This window comes from Lingula anatina, chromosome 6 (assembly GCF_051362555.1).
Source record: "Lingula anatina isolate TDL-2025a chromosome 6, LinAna3.0, whole genome shotgun sequence".
Taxonomy (NCBI): domain Eukaryota; kingdom Metazoa; phylum Brachiopoda; class Lingulata; order Lingulida; family Lingulidae; genus Lingula; species Lingula anatina.
This window is the reverse complement of record NC_141772.1, coordinates 20,256,632-20,277,877: the sequence shown is the minus strand read 5'-3', so window position 1 is coordinate 20,277,877 and position 21,246 is coordinate 20,256,632. Positions and strand designations below refer to the sequence as shown.

General features: G+C 37.4%; 2 protein-coding genes across 3 annotated transcripts; one reads left to right on the top strand and one right to left on the bottom strand.

Annotated features, from left to right (window-relative positions):
* Positions 1-824: 824 nt before the first annotated feature.
* Positions 825-12,467, bottom strand: LOC106160129 (protein DD3-3). Of its 2 annotated transcripts, none has more exons than XM_087014545.1 (13): positions 12,434-12,467; positions 11,518-11,666; positions 7,255-7,332; positions 6,918-7,080; positions 6,309-6,491; positions 5,625-5,820; positions 4,992-5,140; positions 4,594-4,726; positions 3,822-3,926; positions 3,272-3,615; positions 2,826-2,897; positions 2,166-2,337; positions 825-1,846 (listed from the first exon to the last, which is right to left on the bottom strand). In XM_087014545.1, the coding sequence occupies exons 1-13, from the start codon at positions 12,450-12,452 to the stop codon at positions 1,654-1,656; spliced, it is 1,956 nt and encodes a 651-aa protein (XP_086870671.1). In that variant the 5' UTR covers positions 12,453-12,467; the 3' UTR covers positions 825-1,653. The 2 variants fall into 2 exon arrangements, with proteins under 2 accessions (XP_086870671.1, XP_086870673.1); XM_087014547.1 differs by lacking the exon at positions 12,434-12,467 and adding an exon at positions 11,937-12,326.
* A 4-nt stretch (positions 12,468-12,471) lies between these two features.
* Positions 12,472-20,293, top strand: LOC106179663 (protein DD3-3-like). Its single transcript, XM_013563388.3, has 11 exons — positions 12,472-12,661; positions 13,883-13,936; positions 15,150-15,236; positions 15,935-16,169; positions 16,455-16,571; positions 16,899-17,057; positions 17,776-17,969; positions 18,166-18,408; positions 18,829-18,999; positions 19,367-19,608; positions 19,897-20,293. The coding sequence occupies exons 1-11, from the start codon at positions 12,591-12,593 to the stop codon at positions 20,067-20,069; spliced, it is 1,746 nt and encodes a 581-aa protein (XP_013418842.1). The 5' UTR covers positions 12,472-12,590; the 3' UTR covers positions 20,070-20,293.
* The last annotated feature ends 953 nt before the right edge of the window (positions 20,294-21,246 follow it).

Here is a 21,246-nt window from a genome sequence, read left to right as displayed (position 1 = left end):
ATTTCCTATAAATTAGAGGAAGATGGTTATAAGCCAGGGAGATTATCGACGTAGTACAAGGAATTTACATGCGACCGCCATTTACATCTGTGTTGCATAATATACAAATGGACGATAATGATATTTAATGGTATAAGATAAACCGAAATACTGAAGTAAAGAGGCTGATTTAGTGAACGATAATGGATGCGATGACAGCAGTTTTCATTTCATGAACTTGTGGACCCTCAGATGTAAGACCTGTTCACATTTATAAAAACAGGTTTTGCTGTGACTCTTTATAATCGATACATGTTTTTGTATCCTGTAATTAATAAATAAAAGTGGGCTGTATAAAGTAAAGGATGTCATTTTTATATTAAAATGTTTTTTGTCAATATGTAGATATTCAGCATGCATTTGAAACAGCATCGTCTATTGTAATGTTATTCATTCACGTATATTCAAACACACACACACACATACACACACACACAGAGAGAGAGAGAGAGAGAGAGAGAGAGAGAGATTGAGATTGCCATATATCAACCAATAGAGGAAGCAGGACGTCTTTCCAGAAATATGATGTGCTGAATATAGTTGATTACGTCTAATGCAGAATGCAAAAAAGAAAAAAAATCGAGTTAAATCGAGTCTCGAAAAACTTTTCCGTGGCATACTCTACAGCATCAAAATAAAAAAAAAGATTTGCCAGTATAACAGATAGAAAAAAGTTTGTTAAAAAGAAAACGGTCAGCAATCAGATATTTTAACACAAGCAGGTTAATACAAGGCAACTCTTTGAATGAAAGATAATAACAACAGAAACGAAGTCACAACATCTGTAACTTTCTGTAGGAGTTTTATTCAAGTACTGGCATGCATATTCGATGTAAGTGGAAACGACCATGGTGGCCTTATTTGACTTGGATGTAGAACTAGGTAAGCAAAATCATCGATCTCCATTCGCAAAAGTCTTATTTTTTATAACAAATTTCACCTATCTAAAATAAAAACGTAGAAATTTAGAAATAACATTGTTTTATCAAAATAAGTCTTTTAAATATTAAACCGAATGTTCAGGAACATTCCAAATATGGTTAACAATAATCAACACCTAACAGCGCAGATAAAGTCAAATACCAATGGCATTATTCTGTAACGTTAATATTGGCATCAAAGTGTATTTAAGCATGTTTTCATAGTTTATCGACTTCTAAGATCGTTGTACTTTTTTCTCCTATTCCTTTCGTATACAAAAGTGACATCGCTAAAACTGCGTTTAGACAAAAATGGCCGGACCTCATTGCGTTATGCTCTTTTAATATTCTAACCCCTATATTACTCCTGCACTCAATTGATCTTTTAGAATGGTTTATCTTTATGTGTGTTTAACAATGCAATTAAATGCATCGTGTCTGGAGAGAGAGAGAGAGAGAGAGAGAGAGAGAGAGAGAGAGAGAATGGCGGTTTGGCATCGATTTTGCCATTATGAATTAAAAAATTTAATTCCAGGCAAAATGGAGAAGCTGTAAACAGTACTGTGTGCTAGTGCATTTACATAGCGTATATATTATATTTCACTGAGTCTTTTAAATTGTTTTCTTCATTGCGCAACTTCAGCCACTCTGTCTAAACGCAATAAAACGAGCCGATCTAGTCGTTCCCTCCGCCTCAACCCTGGTGCACGTGGACGGTCCCCTTTTGACTTCTGTTGGTGAAGGCGTTATTCCGGGAGCTCATGTAGTGATACGTTCCCTGGTTTAGACGCAGGACTACACCTTCGTAAGAAGCCGGAGCGTTGTCAAGTTGGGCATTAAGTTCATCCTTGTTCCCAACAACGCCGCTGCAATCATCCGTATCGCATCTGAAATTGCACATATCTAGCCATAATCTCACTGTGACTATTGAAACGGATTTACGAGTGCTAATACTGGACAAATAAATATTTTCAGATATGATCTCAAAAATTTATGATCAAATACATGTATTATTGTCGACAGAAGCGTCAAAATACTTAGGTGGCTACTATATTAATCCACCGTTAATCTCAATAGTCTCTTTTCTCCACATATTTTTATTTCCATGCACACACACACACACACACACACACACACACACAAAAAGAAAAAAAAAAGGAGAGAGGAAGAGAGGGAGACGGAGAGAGAGAGAGAGAAAATACATACTCATAATATCCAGAAGTAGCCATATTCAAGGCAAGACCTTTAGCTGTTGATGCCGTGCTGCCATAGTATATCCATTTTACTTCTGCATTCTGCCAGAAGGTCGACTGCTCGAACGGCTTGGGAAAGTTGTGGTTCCGGTCCAAAAGTTCGACAAAGTTATGTCTGTCTGTGCCTAAGTATGATAGTAATATGACAAAAATTAGAAAAGTTAAAACAACTTTTGCGTGAAGTAAATTTTATAATCTTAAAGTTTAAGTCAGGGAATGTTTATGTGGAGAAAAAAGGTTTTAATATAAATTAAATGTAACTTACAAAGCTATATATATATATATATAACGTGCCCAGAATTAGCTATAATTGTTTGTGAATATCTAAAATGTTTGTGAATATCTAGTGACAACGATATATCTCTCTATGACTCTGTTCTCACAACTTTTAGATCGATCTATCACCGCGGGGAGTCTCACTAGATTACTGTCAGATAATCCCCCTTAAGTGTCCGTCCCCGCCTACTACAAGCTTTAAGGGGTAATTAACTTTCGTGTCCGCCCGGCTGACAGCTATTTAGCGTGAACCCCCAGGGAGTTAGGTCGATCCAATGTAGGTCGATCTAATCTATGAGAATGGGGTGTATGACCCTGGTAGAAGGCAAGTACTTACCGGCTTTGCCCTGTCCCGCATCACCCGTCTGGCCGTCGCCGCCAGGGGCGCCATTGTTGTGTGTGTTAGAGCCTGGAAAATTTGTTTAGAATGAAAAGCAGTATGAAAAAAAGCAAACAAGAATGATGAATAAATGATTCAACTGTTGAATAAAGATAGATATTTAAGAATTTACAAACGATAATTTGGTTTTTTTTTAATAACCAACAAAAATAATAGATAAAGGGATGTGAATCCCAAATAGTGTCAATGCATATAATACGCTTTCTTACCACAAGAAGGCAAGCAAAGTACATCGTCAAAATTTATGCAATGTTACAACCTACATTGTCGAAAAAAAGTTTCATATTAGAATATCAAAATATAGGAAAAATTAATCATCCGAATCATCATTTTGTATTTGACTATTACTGTTACTAATAGTTTCAATAATTCTTTTTTAATACCTGTCCACTGAACGTGCACCAAGTCGTTTTCAGTCATGTGAAGTTCGGTGGGAATAAAATCGTACTCCACAGCCGGGTACGTTTGCACGATGTTTCCCCTCTTTCCGCGGACGTTGAGGTTGTGCAGCGTCCCTTGTATTTCTGCTGGGCGAGATCTGAGGATGAAGGCGTGTGAACGGTCCTGGAACACCCTGCCGAACTGGGCGGTGTTTATATTCAGGCGGAGAGGCGAAAGGTCGGCGCCGATGTCCACATTGGGGTTGTTGGTGACCGGAGAATTTGCGGCGCCGTTCTCTGTCGAGTCGGTGTTGTAGGGGTCGTAATCGTCAGTGGTGATGTTGTACCTAAACCAACCCACAGAAACTGTTGATTTTGCCCTTTTACCATCGCAAAGTTCTGGCATTGCTCAACACGAAACTTCCTATTATTATTATTTCTGACAACTTCTAACTGTCAAAATCAAAGAATTTAATGAAATACCTAATTAATAATTAAAATAGTAAACTGGTTAATTAAGTAATGATAAATGTATCATGGTTCCAATACCCACCTTATTCTGAAAACACATTTTTGATCTTGCCCGGAAGGAAAGTAAGGCAAAACCCAAGTATAGTTGAGAGGCACGCCGTCTTTGCCGTTGCCATTATGATTAACTCTAAAATATGTTAAAAGCATTGGTGTAATAGTATATTAAAATAAACATGGCTGAGTACAAATGATACAATCCAGAGCAAAAATAAGAATTTCCACTTATGACAGAGAAAGATAAAGAAAAAAGTCATTGGAAATAAATGCTGGCAAACAGTGTTACAATTGAGCCAAATACATAACTTTCATTGCTTCTTTTTTTATGCACCGGAGATGTATTTAGCATCATTCAAAAAAAAAAAAAAAAAAAAAAAAAAAGTAAGGGAATAAATATAATTCAGTAGATATGCGCATTTATTTTCAGTCTACGTATATGATTGATTTACATGTCGAAGTACTGTTCATAATGATTTCGAATATGATAATCGCATCGCGATAATGTGAAACAGTTGTCGAAGTTACTCCTACGGATTTAATCTTTTCCTTTTAAATTTTGTTGATTCTCTGTACAGTGGACCTAACGTTATCGAGTAAAAAAATATCATCATCCAACCTTGTTTGAATTAGTAACTGTATAGAATACAAAATAATCAACAAATTACAAGAAAAGGAAAATGAAGAAAAAAAAGACTGGCGCAACTCGTACAGCACTGCCCGTGTGAATAGTAACGTCAACATCCCTATCGCGTTTTCTGCGTAGCACACATTAATGACGCCGCTGTACTCATACCCACCTTGACCATGGCGCCTCCATGCAGTCCACTTCCGGTAGAGGGACGAGACATTTCTGTTCCGTAGTCCCAGTGACTGCATCGTATGGTACTGCCCACACGCGACCCGCCTCTTCACAGTCTGCCCGGTTATCCTCTGAAATATCCATATTCAAAGACATTAAAAATCCTAAATATGCAAATAAATATTGGTTAGCTTAAAATAGTCTAGACCCAAAGGTGAATGAAATTTTGGAGAGGCAAATAATAGTTATCATTTTAATAAATAAATAAATAAATAAATAAATAAATAAATAAATAAATAAATAAATAATATGGATAAGCTTAAAATAGTCTAGACCCAAAGGTGAATAAAATTTTGGAGAGGCAAATGAAAATTATCATTTTTAATGTCCACTCACCAGTGGAGATTTCTAGATAGTTGGAGAATTCTACCCACTGGTGCCCAGCCTCCGTACAAGCATCGGGGTTGTTATATTTGGAAAAATGGCGGCCGCCCTCAACACACTCTCCGTATTTATGGGTGTTGAAACTCTTGCTTCTGTAATGTCTGGAAATAGAAATAATCAAATAATGTTTTATCAATATTTATGAATTTTTGGTACATGTATCTATTTATCTTTGGGCTAAGCTGTACCCAAGATTTGTTTTTTGAGTTTTGATAGGTAAGAAATGAAATGCACCTACAGTTAAGTAATGACATCGTGCGTATCTTTTTACAGTGGGCTTTAAAAGTCCTTGGACCGAAAGTTTTTTTGGCGGGGCTTTCAATTTAACTTGTACAATTTTAAGAGGCATACTCCACCTTTCAAATTAGTTAAAAGCTACTATCATAAAACATTTCTATCTATACATTACAATAGTGGGATTAAGACAGACCAGTTGAATGAGAATGAAATCAAAACTTATCAGAGTCATGTGTAAAATTTCATTTTCGTCTGACTTTATTCACTTAACACTATTCAAATAACTTTAATCATCTAATCGTCACGTTAAACTAGAAAGGTATTGTGAATAGTATATGTGACACTCACGTATCGCACAGGCTAGCGTTTTCTGCCAAGACAACGATATCCTTCCATGGAGTCGGATGCCAGTATGGGTAGTAATCTCTCTCCTCGGGGCACTCGTAGCCTCTTCTTTGGCCATTTCTGTTCTGTCTTGTGTAGATGGCGCTGCTGACACGCAGACCGTTGTTTCTGCGCAGGTTCTGATCAGCGGTGAAAAGACCTAGACAAAACGATGAGATATATGTATATGTTAATGTAACCGTTGTTTTTTTATTTCCATGCTAATAATGAAAATAGGAAAATATATTTCAAAACTCAAATTTTGTTTTGAAAAGTCACTGACAGTGAAAGGGAATATGCATACAAAATGTGCTTCAATGACTGAAACCGCTGTCTCAGTTTCGTCTCTATAATTACAAACCAGGCATGTGAGGTAACTATATATGAACTATAATATATCCCAAACTTTATTATAACAGACAAAAAATACCTTTAAATGAATTATTGAATAGATTATGAGACCACAATAGGTACCCAGCTTTTATGCACAAAATAGCCTTCTGGCCCATTGGAACAGCTTGGTCCATAAACCCTACGGTTCAGAGCAGAAGTAGCAACTACAGAATGTACTGACAGGATTTCAGTTTTTTCTCGCATTTAGGGCCAGTGTCAACATTATACACTGCGTCTTCTCTGATTTCAAAATACCTTTATTTCTCTCCCGAACAAAACACTTGTCGTACCACTCAAATGGCTCTTGAAGAAATCGATCTTCTTTCACTTGCCCTGCTCTGCGAGCTTCGAAAGTGGCGCGGTCCTCGGTAAGTGATGTTGGGCGGGTGTAACCTTGCGTGTTCGTGGTAAGCCCGTCCCTGATCCTGTGAAGTTCGCCTGCAGTGATTAAGGGTGAGCATTGAAAACGCCTTACGTTATCAATATATTTTGTAAACTGTTTACTTATGTAGCATGAGTAGTTTCGTATAATATTGTTGCTTAATTAAAGTTTATTGCGTTCTGTATATTGAAAGTGATTTTGAATTGTTTTATTGGCAGTTAGTTTTAATAAATCTAGATATTATGCAAGGTTCATTGAGAATTTTATGAATTGCACCTAAAAATTCTATACTATTATAATAATTAGCATAATAAAATTATTATTATTATCATCTGATCTAGTAATGAAGTATCCAAATACTGGCTAGGCATATGTTTACCGAAAGATAAAACTACGATCACAAAAAGGGACCAAAGAATCATTACCTGCGGCATTACATCACAAAAACAAAAGAAAAAAAAAAACAAGTTCATTTTATTTACCTTGTTCTACGTCAGCTGGCTGACACATGTACTGTAGCACGAGGTTACAGTTGACCTTGTGAGGGTCATCGTCCTCGCTTCCGCCACAACCGTGCTGATTGGTCCATTCCACGACCAGGTTGCTAGGTGACGCCTCTGGGTCGTCTCCACTTTGGAAATATTTCTGTAAAACATGGTCGATTGAGTTAGTAAAACTACTTTATTTATTGATTCATTTTCCTATTAAAGCTCCAGTACAATTTTCTGAAATTCAGGGGATGATTAAAGATTTGAAGAATTGGTTTTGTAAGTGGAATGTGTATCTCTGCAGGTTTCCACATAAAATACGTAGGCCTACCATTTGATATTGATCATCCTCGGTGGCGAACGCTTGGCTTGTCTTGTCCCCAACGTTATAACCTCCTCTGTTATTGTTCTGAAATAATTGAAAAGTGTATATTGCATTATTTTGAAATATTTGCAGAGACGTTATTTTAAAAGTCTATTCTTTTCTTTCTTTGTGTCAGTGTGTGAAAATATTTAAATGTTTGGGGTTTTGAGTTGTTAAATAACAGGGACATCGTTTAAAGATTATTTGTTGCTGGTTGTTTAAGTTAAGGTGTGGAAAAATTAAGAAATGTATGGAAATCTATCTGAATATGGAAACAAACAGATGATGGATATTCTTCACAGAGCAAAGCAATATTGTAGTGAAAGAATCTTATCAAACGTGCATTTGTTATAAAAAAATAATTGGAAAGATTCTAGCACGTATTCTTTAGTCTTGCAGTGCCAAATGGCTCATTTAATGCTATCTCAGATGCTTCCATTTATTCCATTGATTTTAAATGATCGTGCCTAGCACCAAGTAACAAACTATGGGAGTCATACGGAAATAGAGAGCTTGATATCGTATAATGTTGCCAACTTCTTTAAGGGCCTTATCTGTCGCTGTTACGATTGAATTTGACAGAGCCTTTATTAACGCACGCCCTCCACACCTTGTCCAGCTCTTCTTACATACCTACGCACCAATTTTTTCCATTTATTTCCAATGTTTATTCGGCAGGGTGAACACGTTTAAAAGGCCCAAGGGGTAAATATAATAGAGTGCAAACATTTAAAGTCATGCCCTCACTGTCACTTAGATTTACCTACGTCATAAGGTCACCACCTTTGGATAATGGGCATTCTTTTCGTGTGTACAATAGGGGCAAATCCCCTTGTTGTACGTGCCAAGATGCAAAGTAACTGGTCGGGAAATAATGTTTTAATACAATGGTGGGATGATAATTGCGTCAATTTGATATCACCTCTCAAGTACCCCGTCATCGGGTATATTGGTGTCATTATTTGGAGTAAGATTAGGATTGTGACGCTACTATTTTGGTCTAAATATATATTGTCAATGTCTCATTTCACAAAAGGGGATTTATCATATTACACATTAAATTTCAATTAAATTTACCTTTGTAACTGACGAAAGATAGTAAATTTCGTTTTAGAAGCAAAAAGGTCTACAAATTGAACCACCAATTGATCCACCGATCAATAATAATGATGGTTTCTAGACCGTAGAGCCCTACAAGCTTATAAAAAATACGTGACCCGTATAATAATATTCTATTCCCGATTCCATTTTGCGCATTGTATTATTCCCTTTGTCATTTGGCCTTCAGTGACAACATTTCGTGTCATATCAAATCTAATAAAAGTAAATGTCATGCCCCGTCGTTGTGATTTGGTCTCCTTTAATACTCTCTGGATTCGGATTATCTTTCAGACTATTGTACTATAAAATTGGTTCGTGTCGTGAATATTTGTCTAGACCTTGGGGTTTATCGCCCCTCGCTTTCATTAAACACCTCCCCAGGATAGTAAACTCCTTTTTATTTACCAAAACCCGAGGTGTTATATTTTTGTCGTGTCCTGTTGTTGTTTGTTCAAAAGGGTGCCTGGGGCAGAGGCTATCTAATAACTAAAATCAAGTGCCCAGTGCTTTTTCATTTTTCAGGACACATAAGAAAATGCACCATGATATTGTAAAATAGGCAGTGTTAAAACCAACTCATTCGGAGCACCCCCTTGGTTACAATTTGAAAAATCTCTGTGGTTTTTCCAGGTCTTTACTATTTCGTGGTGGTTCGTGATTTCATAATTCGTTAAATCTGCACCCTTTCTCAACCAAAAGATCTAATTGCGTGCAATCCCAACAACCTATGAAAATAAAAGCTTTTTCATTTCTATGCGACTAGTAAAGCATTAAATCATCGTCTTCTTAACCTTGAAAACTTGGTGAAACTCAAACTTTCGTGACTAGACCTTTGTATTGACTTGAAATGAAGTCGTGATGTTGCTATCAATAATGTGCATTGCTTAATACAAATCCTCAAAAAAGAGGGGGCGCTTGGTGTTAACCAGCAGTGATGAATGAACTACTATTCATAATGCGGCTTATGTGGTTTCTCTACAAAGGTACTGGCCTAGAGTAACCTAACACATAATGAAAATAACTCGGGAGACACCCTTGAACCGCACCATTTATTCGAACCAATAGATTGTCCTTGGATGAAAAAAAGGGGTAATCTTTCACCGATCATGCCAACCCCAAATATCTGTAAGAAGGTCCATTTTCCTTCGGTCACGAAATCTGCCGCTTCAGTAAACACAAATTATAGGTGTGCTTGCAAAATCGAAATCTTATTTAGAAATGTGATTTAAGCAATGCTCGCCGATTATGTGGGATGTCAAGGTTTGACGCAGTGTGCCAACAACTCTTTTTGCTTTAATAATAATCCAGTGTGGGCCGGGGGGGGGGGGGGAGGGGTCATTTTGGGCAATGCCGTATTCACTCTTTAATATATTTCGTTTTTCTAATCACATTTTCTCATTTTATTTATTTATTTATTTATTTATTTATTTATTTGTGTTTTTAAAGAAAAGGTGGCTGTAACTACTAGTACACGTGTTCGAACAATTAATCACAATAAAATGCCCCCAGAGATGAGGTAAACATTTCGCTGTCAGGCGATGCACGTGCTACAGCAAACACACCTATTGCTTTGATCTAATATAACGAATACCGATCGATACTGATTCTACTTGCACTGACAAAGGTAATACAATGATATAAACTGTTATACAACGGTCACAAGTTGCAACCTCCTATGCAACCTTTGGGAAATTGCCAATTCACGCACGAATTTTGCAGAAGTAAACTGTTATCAGAACAAGATATAAACAACCCGATGTCGTAATGACGCAGGTGCTCATCGCTTTAACAAGAAAGCATTGCGCAAGGAGAAGGTGGTATGGTGGCTATTTACACCATAATAGAGATGTACTGAAAAGTTAATTGCAGTCATTGGTTAGTTGTCAATCGCGAACTTGTGGTAGATTTGCAAGTAGGGAATTCGGGAGTGAAACTTCCCTTCGGTAAATATTCACGTTTATATAATGATAATAATAATTTATTCCTTGGGCTTTAAACGATCGAATTTTATTTTCAGTGGGTAAATAGCATTGTGAACAAATTATGAGTGTCCTGGCCAGTCCAAAGATATAAAAATTTAAATGATAAACTATTAAATCACTTGAGTAAGTTCATTTCCGTGCACAAATATTTTTTTTAAATCTGAGCAGTATCTGTTCTGTCTTTGTACGAGAAAGATAATGTGAAGAAAAAGTAACAGACACACACGCACATATGCAAATGTACACGCACGCACACACACACACACACACACACACACACATGATGATAAAATACGGAAACCAATAAAAGAATGCAGCGGGCTCCAAGAGTTTGATTTTGACGTCCCATAAACTGATTTCTGGAGTGAAAAATGACAGTGAGCAGACCACAAACCCGTCCTAGGCTCGGTAGCTCGATAAGATGGGAGAGATTGCACGGCGCGCTGAGTGACGAATGCACAAAGTGTGAAGAGCCACCTTTCCGAACTTTGTTCAGATTATATCTGTCCGTCACTGAGTCAAAACGAAGAGGAGATAATTTATTTGGAAAAACAAAGATAAACATGTACGCATCTCTGGGTCATTGCCACTGTTCATTTCCGCGTTCTGTAGCGTTCATGTGTGCGGCCGCCATTTTCCAAGCCACCCGTTTATTCGAATGTTCGCCAGGCCAATACACCGTGAATTTGCAACGGAATGGAAATAATTTATTCACAAAACATGAAATTAACTAGGTAATTATCTTCTTACAGTACTAGTTTCTGCCCGGAAGAAAAAGGAGCCACGGGTGCAATGACCGGAGGTCTTCTAAAAATCTAAGGCCAATCCTTAGGTTTACTAAAGTTAGTCACATTTACTGAGGTTTGGCTCTCGGTAACTGTCAACTGAGATCCGCACCTTTATCAATGTTAATGGACACGATTTTTTATGAGTGGATGTCTTAAAATAGACTTTAAGTCTTTATTTTGACCACTTAAAAATGCACTTAGCAATTAGCCAATTAATCATTTTCATTAAAACTAATAATCATATTGCAATCAATAACAACATAATTAGACAGTTAAGATCTAGAGTCGCTTTGTAAGGGTTGCTAATGGCTACAAGCATAAAAAAACTAAACGTCAAATCGTTGAAATATATAGCGTACCTGTGAATCGAACCCCCTGTTAGCATTTTTACGGTTGGCGGATTTTTCGTTCAACCGGTTATTTGATCCTCGAGGGTTGTGTAAGTAGATGTCGGCGCTGACACATGCTAGCGCTAGGGCGCAACACGCCACCTTCAGCAGCATCTTGGCTAAAAAGCGAAAAGATATTGTGAGATAACATGATTAATTGTCCACGCTGAAAGCTACGTGAAAACAAAAACACTATGTATGATGAGGGCATCTTTCACGCAACAGAGAGATGACATAATCGAGAGACAGTTTTCGGAGAAGCGCCTGCACCTCAGTGAACTGAAAACACAAGACCCCAATCAGACACATCAGAAAAACAGTCCTCTATGTCGATAAAACGGCTGATATCGCCCCTGGTCCACTGAATAACATAGTCGTAGAAAACCTACCTTAAAAACAGGTACACTTAAGTTTTTCGTCTAGCCACTGGCTGGTTTCAGTGTTCGTGGGAATACTTCTTTTCTTTATAAATCCCAAGCACTTTGGCACATCGTTCATATTCTTACTCAGTTTTTGAAAGGCAAATGTTCATCCATAAATGGAGATACCCCATATTACTGCGCTTGACGTAAAATCAATGCAAATAAAGGTGGTGGCGCGAACACTCCCCTATCCGATTACTCCCTTGGACACAAATTTAGTTTGAAAAATTAGTGTTTTTTGTGGCTTTTTTTCGCCCGATAAGATAATAATAATTCATAATAAGTCATTTTTCCCTGTCGTAACGGTTTGTGGATGAGTGACAACTATTACGTGACAGATATACATCTGTCTTACCATCGTGATCATCTATCTGATTTCACGCAGACCGTTACAAAAGGGCTTGGCGGGGACCCCAAAAGGCAATTCATCAGATAAAGATGGGTGATAATTATAATTAGCCTACCTGCGTCAAACCAAAGCATGACGGGACGCTCTCTTGGGCAGTGCGGGGAACTATTTTGTTGAGCTCACGCGAATAGGCAGTGACTAGAACGACTGACAAATATTAAAATTTCAACTTGTGTCTTTGCAAGCGTGATTCTAACAGACTCAGAAGAAAGATGAAGACCTTGGGCGTCATTCTGAGCTGTGTGGTTTTAGCTCAAGCCGATATCTACCTTCATAATCCAAGGTAAGTTTTTTTCTGAAACTTACTGACATTTTCTCTTACGTGTTGCCGTCGGTATCATTTATTGTGGAAAAGTATTCACCAACCTCGGAATTCGCTTATCTGGCATGGCACCCGTGTGCACAAGTATATGGCCTTGAGGTACAAAATTATAAGAATAAATATAATCGATATTTTCATCCTCCATCTACGGTGATTGGCATGTAAAGATCTCGTCTGATATGCGATATTATTAAATTGACCACTATTTACATTGTCATTGGAGCGTGGCAGAGATCTAAATCCCTGCAAAAGATCAGTGGCGAAATTACTAATATATATTTACCTTCGAAAGCCAATATGATAAGGTTTATGAGCTTATCAAATGGAATAGAATAGCAGAGAATAGAGTAGAGAAGTAAGATAAGTAGCCAAGCTCAAATTACTCGACGGTGTGAATACCTTTTTAAGGACAAATTAAAGTACATATTCAAATAGCATTCGACATAAGACCTTGTAGAAATTGGCCGGGGCTAAAGAAGGAGAAGCGAAATAAATGAAATACGGAACAAAGAAATTGGGAGATTATTTAGAAAATAACTGGGGTTTTAAAAAACTAAGTTTAAAATAAAAGCACGCGTGTTACCCATCGAACAAAATTTGATGACATTTGACGAGAAACATTTTGCATTTTTTTGGAGGTATCTTAAAATATTGAGAATAAAATATTTGCACATGACTTTGTATTTAGCATAAGGAGAAAGGGCCAAGGTGCAAAGAACAAAGAGCTCTTGAATTGAATGGGAATGTGAGTACTAGTAGTTTTCGCTTGTGGCTTATTCAATAGTCACGTAGTATGCACACCAAACTGGTTTTCCACGTTCAAGGCCCAACTTATCAAAGGGGTCAGTTGGGGGGGGGGGCGTGTGTGATTTTGGAGATTGCTCGCTTGTCCCTGTTTGTCTATTCAAGTGGCTTGGAATTTGCACTGTATCACCGAAATCCAAATTTGTAATAAAACTTAAGTACTTTTGCGTTAATTTAGATATAACATTGTTTAAAGTATCTGGAATTCACTCATAGGTTCTGAACTAAGCAACCATTCTCATCTTCCACTGGTATCAGCAGAATGCCTACTATTTGTTATTTTTCTTGATTGTAAGAGAAGCACATTTTTGCGCTCTGCTTATTGTGCTTATTATAATTCTACAAACATGAACATTTATTTTTTGTCTTAAATTTCAGAGGTAGTAATAATCGACTGGATGGAGAAGGTCGTGACGTAAGAAATAACGCAAGGTAGGCATTTTTTATAATTTTTTTCATTTTATTCATCCTTTGAATTGTTTCTTTTATTGTGTGCTACTGCATGAACTTCAGAGTTGGATGTGGGTTTTCTTGTAAATTAGCGCCATGGGGCCCACATAGGGGAATTGACAAGCAAAAGGTACCTCGCCCAACTTCAAAGCCCTGGGTAACCCTTAAAAATATCGTGGGCTGATTTATAATGAAACCAAACGTTCATCCATTTAAGATAATAATGTTGACAGATTTTGACGTAATTAAAAGTTTCTATTCTTATTTTAAATGTAATAAGGGACATACCATCGCCCACTCATATATTATAACTGTTGGATGTCAATGATTGCAGCCACTGAAGAGTATGTGCTGGTATATTTACAAACGTATTTAAAATGAGGGTCTTAACAGATCATTTCAAGCAATTTGTAATCTGCTTCTCTAAATTGACTTTCAAGTATATCAGATCGACCCGCACTACCAGCAAACACTACGTTGTTCAACTGGCCATTTCCATTTCTAAATTCACTTGATAATATTGGTAATTGCATTTTAAACATTTGGTTGGCCTATGTTTTTCCTACTGATATATGGAGTTGTTCAGGCAAAGCAAACACGTGACAAGGAAACCGGTGTGGCTGAAATGGTTATCCAAGAAGTGGAGATCCGCTACCCTCTACCAGGGTGGCAGGTTGTATAAGAGAAAAATGGGAAAGCCAAAGAGATAGTTAAATGACCGTCTATTTATCTAAATACATATCTGTGAATATCCTGTGAAAAGTCAAACTGTGGCCCTGGTAGAGGTTTGAAGTCCGCGGTCCCGTATGATTAGTACAAGTTAGGGTTAGTCGAAGTACTGGGATTAGTATATGAGACGAACGTCACCTGCCCACGGGCAACGGACCACAGATTCTAGCGGTCTGCCATTCCCGTCACACCGGTTCCTTGCAAACTCACCAAAAATGGTCGACCTTCAATCTTTTAATGACTGTCCAGCGATATTAATCAACTTTGAGCGGCTTTTCCCCTCGAAAAATTAAAAGTGGGTGAAATAATTTCACTGGGGAACCAAACATTACCCTAAAATTTGTGCATTTTGTGTAGCACATTTTTGTTTATCGTAGTTTTCATGTATGGCGGCCGGCAATTCCATAGTCACTGTATCTTTTTAACTTTATTTTATTTATGTTTATAAACATTTTTTTCTTTTTAGACTGTACGATTCGCAGAACAACAACCGGGGTGGGTACAACGTGGGAAACCTGTACTATTACGAAGGAACAAAACTTTCGATCGAATGGTAAGTTATGATAGCTAAAACATTTACCAATGTTTTTGCCTTTATTTCAATCCTGCTATTAATGTTTTGAAATTAGCCAAATGATTGTCATTCTTTATCTGTAGTCATGTTCAGTAAACTAATAAATAAGAATGCCACAATATTTAATCACATTAGTAAATATAACAAAAGTGATGTCCTTCCCGTTCATTTAAATGCAGTCGCAAATGTCATATTGTCAGTTTTAGTTTTTGTAGCACAAAATTCAAGCATTAGATCTCCTATTTACGCTTTCTTATATGTACTGCACAGAAACCGAGAATAGGAGTGCTACATGAATTTTGAGTCATAGACCCCATTCCCACAGATTTTAGATCGATCTATCCCTGTGGGGAGTCTCACTAGATTACTGTCAGCTTAGCCGGCTTAAGCGTCTGTCCCGCCTACTAAAAGCTGTAAGGGAGAAATTAACTACCGTGCGCGCTCGGCTGACTGCAATTTAGTGTGAACCACCAGGGAGTTAGTTCGGGCCGGATGGATCGATCTAAATCTCTGGGAATGCACTCATAGATTTTGGACGCTAAAATGATCTTCTCACGTAATGCACATGTTAGGGTATAAACTTGTGTGCCTGTGTACTCTGCATTGTTGTTTTTAAAACCTTTTCTTTATTATCTTTTATTATTGTTTTCCATTATTATTATTATTATTGCTTTCAGGACTAATCAACACACCTGTGCAGACCAGAATGCCCACTGTGAGCTGGTTCTGCAGTACATGTGTGACGACAAGATCAGGGATGGTACTACCACCACCACCATTCCAGATCGCCATGACAGGTGCGAGAACTTCGACTGTAACACTGACATGAAGTTTGGCATGCAGGAGGATTTTGACTACTATTTGAACTGCCGCACCAGGGAGAGAAACAAGGGACTTTTTATTGCCGACAGGGTGGGTATACAGTAGTTGATTTTGCATGTTACAAATGTTTTTTTTTTCGTCACGGACACAAGTTCGTCTTTTTCTCTTCTCTGTCTCTTTCTCTCTCTCTCGCACGCACGCACGCACGCACAGGCACGTGTGCACACAGTCAGTGCACATGCACTGACTGAGCGCGTTGATATCAAGATATCTAGTGGTATTATGCAAACTATTAAGAATTGCTAAGAACTCCCAATAAAACTAAATGTTCTTATACAATTTGTGACAAAGAAAGTTGATTTTATCATTGAACAGAACCTGAACCGTAACGATGCCAGACGTACCCGTCAGAACAACAATGGCCAGAGAAGAGGCTACGAATGCCCAGAAGAGAAAGATTACTACCCATACTGGCATCCGACCCCATGGAAGGTACTTTGAAGATTAAAAACTGCGTTTAAAACTTGATCAGTGTAAATCAGATGAGTAAATCTTGAAATCAATGAAACCACGAACTTTTTCTCTAACATAATTGACGTATTTGTTAATTTTTTTCCTTGTATAAATTTTGTTAATTGTGAAATTTACCTTTTCGAAAATACGCACCCTTGCGGGGAAAACCTGCTTTATTTATCGGTGAATTTTTCACGTAGATGCCGTTCGTGCATTGACACAAATAAACCGTTTGGCGTGCTCCTGGCATGGCGACAGATTTCATATCTCAAAAACATCGTATTTGATGCAAACTTGATATTTTAGGACATTGCAGTTATGACCAATGACGAGGAGAGATGCCAATATTACAAGACAGAGAGCGCTAACGTCAAATCAAGATGGGCCTGTGTCATACCCAGAGAGATTTTGATGGAAAGATATCTGAGGAACATCATTGTGCCTAACAACGCGGAAGATTGTGCCGTAAGTTATTTACTGATGGGTTCGGGGGGGGGGGGGTCTGCTTTATATAATAATAATAATAATAATAATAATAATAATAATAATAAATTTGAGTCTTAAATCCATTATAACATGTTCAGAAGACTTTACATATACATAAAACAATTAATCCAGGAATCAATTATTAGGAATAGATAAATGAAAAATTACGGAGCTTAAAGACAAAATATTTAAGAGTATTCTAGATAAAACATACGGATTCTCACATAAAATCACTTACAGTACATAACTAAAATATGTTCGTTAAGAAAAAATAATCATTTCTAAATAAAAAAAAACAGCCTTATATGCACACAGAAAAGATTATAGTTAGAACAGCCTTATTTCTTACAGTGCAAAATGCAATTACTATAAAATTTGAAAAATCAATTTAAAAGTCGATTAATCAAACAATTTCCTGAAGAGGTATGTCTTCAATTATTTTTTAAAATGTTTGGTAGACTCAATTGATCGGATTTCCAGTGGTAATAGATTCCATTCCTTTGGACCTGCTGATTTAAAAGAAATGTCACCATAAGTTTTTAGGCGCATTTTTACCGGCTTAAGTAACAATATAATAATGTATCTTAATAATAATGTATATACGTTATTTTTGGCGGTCCTCACCAAGTATCATTAGCATTCTGCGGGTCCTTTTTTGTTACACCTGGCACTGATCATCTGAATTTGGGGTTTTCAGGAATTCGAATACGAAGGCGAGAAAGTAGGCAGATGGACCGAATTTCCGGCTCACAACCTTCCCGCGCCAGATTGTCGTCTGGCTCCTTGGTCACGTGACAACCACAATGGCAACGGTATTGGAGGGTATTTCAACACCTACGATTGGGTCATTCCCGAGGGCATTGCACATGAAAGATGTATATTAAGAATGAGGTAAGTGAGGTATTCAATACTGGGTTTGTTTTGGAGTTGGGGTAATATCACATTGATAGATTCAGGAAGGGGAAAAAGTGGCCCATCAGCCCATCTCGATAGTAGTCCATTAATGATAATATAATATGATACCGACAGAATATTTCCTTTGGTTGAAATATTACATATTTGATATGGATGTATTTCTGTTTCTAAGATACAACATTTCAACCGACGACTACGATCCTTGGAACACTGACGCATCTTCCAACGAAAATGATGAGGTAGAGGGCTCCACCATCGACTATTCAGAGAGATTCGGTTTCGCAAACGAGGCCGCCGCGAGGAATAGAGGCTACATCTTCCAGAATAACCCAACAGTGCAGATCTTTCCCGACCTCGGTGTGAATTTAGCGCTAGCCATCAACACCGCACAATTTGGACGTACCTTCCAGGACAGGTAAAATATCTGGTCAAGATTACTAAACTTATAAAATAAAATGATGACACATTCTAAAAGGTAGGGAATCCCCATTGGGACGTTAACTCACTCCTCGTTGCCGAATTTTTTCCTTTTTTGTTCTAGTATATAGGCAAGAGGAGTGAATGGCTCTTTGTGTTCTTCTTCTACAACAGAAATACAACGAAAATCTAAATCTCTCTTTATATCTCTTCAAATATTACTATGATAGTTACGTGTGCGTTCTTTTTTCTTAGGCATAGATTTCGTCCATTTCAGTAGGCCGAGTGCTCACACACACACACACACACGCACGCACGCACGAACGCACACACACCAGCTAAGGAGATTTGCCTCTTGATATTCGCAAAATATTTAATTGTCCTAACTAAACCAATTTTTATTTCTTATTCAACTTAGGTCACACGTTTTCGCCATTAGAGAAAGACCCGATGAACTCAAAGGCGTTACTATCCATAATTTGAACGTGAGAGGAAAACGTGGTAACAACCAACAGGTGTACCCGGCAGTGGAGTACGACTATGTCCCCAACACCTTGGAGATCAACACAAACGACTACATACATATTCAGTAAGTACACAATGTAGTCTCATGTAAAGTCACTGATGACATTGAAATCCCCGCCACACACTCCATACGCAAGGTCTCAAACGCAGCTTAATCGTAAAAGGCCCATGTTTTTAATAAGGTATTTTTTCGCAGTGGTACATTGTTTGGTATTGGTATTGAAAAGGGGAGTGCTTTTTCATTTCTGTTCTACTTTTTATATTTCCACTATTTTACCTGTGCTTGATTTATTAATATTTTCATTAGCAATTATTTAAGTGTGAAACGAAAATTTACACTTCTGTCTTTATTTTGATTATATAAAATAAAATGAAATAAAATGTATCACAGACAATGAAGGATTGTGACATTAATATGTATTTCTCAACAGGTGGACCGGGTCCAACAGGAACCCGCGAAACAACGCCGGAAATGGGCTTGCCGGTACTGACCGCAACAACCTGGTCATGTTGAGGAACAAAAACTACCCCGAGGGAACGCCCGGCGCCGCTTTCGGTGGACTTGACGTTGTCGGTCAATGGGGCAACAACTATCCCATGCACCTGACAAATGTTTCTGACCTTACTGGGGCATCTATGGAACTCTTACAAAGTTTGGCACTTCTGACACCTAGTGAGTATTATCTTTTGACACTGCTGCCACCTAGTTAGTACTGTTATTTGACACTGCTGACACCTAGGGAACATTATTATTTGGCATTACTGAAACCCTAGTACATGTTTTTAATATATGCCATGCTTTTACATGAATACACTTTAAACTAATGAACTGTTACCACTCCCTTTAAAGCTTTCTATGGCAACAACGCTTCAAAGATTGAAAACAGTTATATTATTCAATCTAATACGTTTTTAATATTCGCAAAAATAAACACCATTTTGAAAAATTCATTCTTTTTAGCCCAATATGGCGGAGAGATGTCTCAGTTGGACGACGCTGGTACATACTTTGACACAGGGCCACTGCAGTTTAGTAAAGCCGGTGTACTTAACTTTATGTGCACCAGAAACAATGCCTTCACTAACAGAAGCCAGAAGGGAAGAATCATCACTAGGGATGCACCTGCGAAGTAGATGTAATGGCGCTCTGATAAAATATGGGCTGTTCTTATATCTGTAGCCTCTACGAACACCCAACGCGCAGCAGGGGAATTTTTGTTTCGAATTATCCAGTTACCACAAACATTTGTCTTAGAAAAAATGGTTTTATGTAATGGCATCCAAAGATTTTTTTCTTAATTTTGGTTGATCTTTTATGACGTATTACTTGTGACGAAATAAAAGGACTTTAGCTTTTATGTGGAGTATTTGTTTTTAGTAGAATGTAGTAGATTGAATATGTTCAGTACCGTAAAATAGTGACGTCGACATATCTATATAGCCTGGATGTTTGTATCTAGGTCCGTTTACAGTCTGTTTCCCCAAGGGCAAGGGGGTTGGCCTTTTTCGTGATTTTGGGTGCCAAATCAATGACAGACTACGTAAATGAAGAAATTGGAGTACCAGACAGCATTTTTCCTTTTTTTGTTTTTAAGATTCGTGTTCGCATATTCATTTTAGAAGCATCAGTTGAGAAGTAATTGGAAAAGTGACAACACAGACGGATTTCTTTCTACTTTATCTTACTCTTTAGACCCTAAATATAAAAATCGAAAATCGATTATAATGATAAATACTGGCTTAAATGGTTTTCACACGAAAGATTATAATGAGAGATTATAATGTTCTGGAGTACTGCCTATGATATGCTTTTTTGTTGTGAAAAAAATAACAGAAATGGATAAAAATTACTGTCCTTTACCGCACTGTTTACTGCTTAAAACCTGCAAATTCAAATAATTCCAACTTGTCATACATTAACACTTATTCTCAGTGTATAGATCCATTTGAAGAAAACGGAAAAGTAAAATATGAAATTAAAGATAGTCATGGATTCTACTCTTTTCTAAATCTATGATGACAGAAAATGCTAAATCTAGGATTTTCTTAAATCCTAAAGATTCGTGCCTTGCTAGTGTGGGGATGAAGTAACGAAGGTTTAGTCTATTTTGGTAACGAAAGTGTTAAAAATAACCCTTTTGGATAATATTCGCACGATATTTTAATATTAAAATACTAACAATTAGACCGCGCTGAAGGGGTATTACGAGATGCATATTTATTTTACTTGCACATTTTGTCCTCAAGCTCAAAAATATATTTTCACAATGCCAGGTAACGAAGGTTTGCAAATTATTTTCTATGTGAATGC

What these genes read in the sequence shown, in the direction of transcription:
- LOC106179663 (XM_013563388.3), top strand. Translation starts at nt 12,591, where the DNA reads ATGAAGACCTTGGGCGTCATTCTGAGCTGTGTGGTTTTAGCTCAAGCC. An exon ending in AGATGTATATTAAGAATGAG is followed by an intron (nt 17,970 to 18,165) that starts GTAAGTGAGGTA and finishes TCTGTTTCTAAG; the next exon opens with ATACAACATTTCAACCGACG. An exon ending in AACGACTACATACATATTCA is followed by an intron (nt 19,000 to 19,366) that starts GTAAGTACACAA and finishes ATTTCTCAACAG; the next exon opens with GTGGACCGGGTCCAACAGGA.
- LOC106160129 (XM_087014545.1), bottom strand. An exon ending in AACGCTAGCCTGTGCGATAC is followed by an intron (nt 5,141 to 5,624) that starts GTGAGTGTCACA and finishes TTCTATTTCCAG; the next exon opens with ACATTACAGAAGCAAGAGTT. An exon ending in TGCGGGACAGGGCAAAGCCG is followed by an intron (nt 2,338 to 2,825) that starts GTAAGTACTTGC and finishes TATCATACTTAG; the next exon opens with GCACAGACAGACATAACTTT.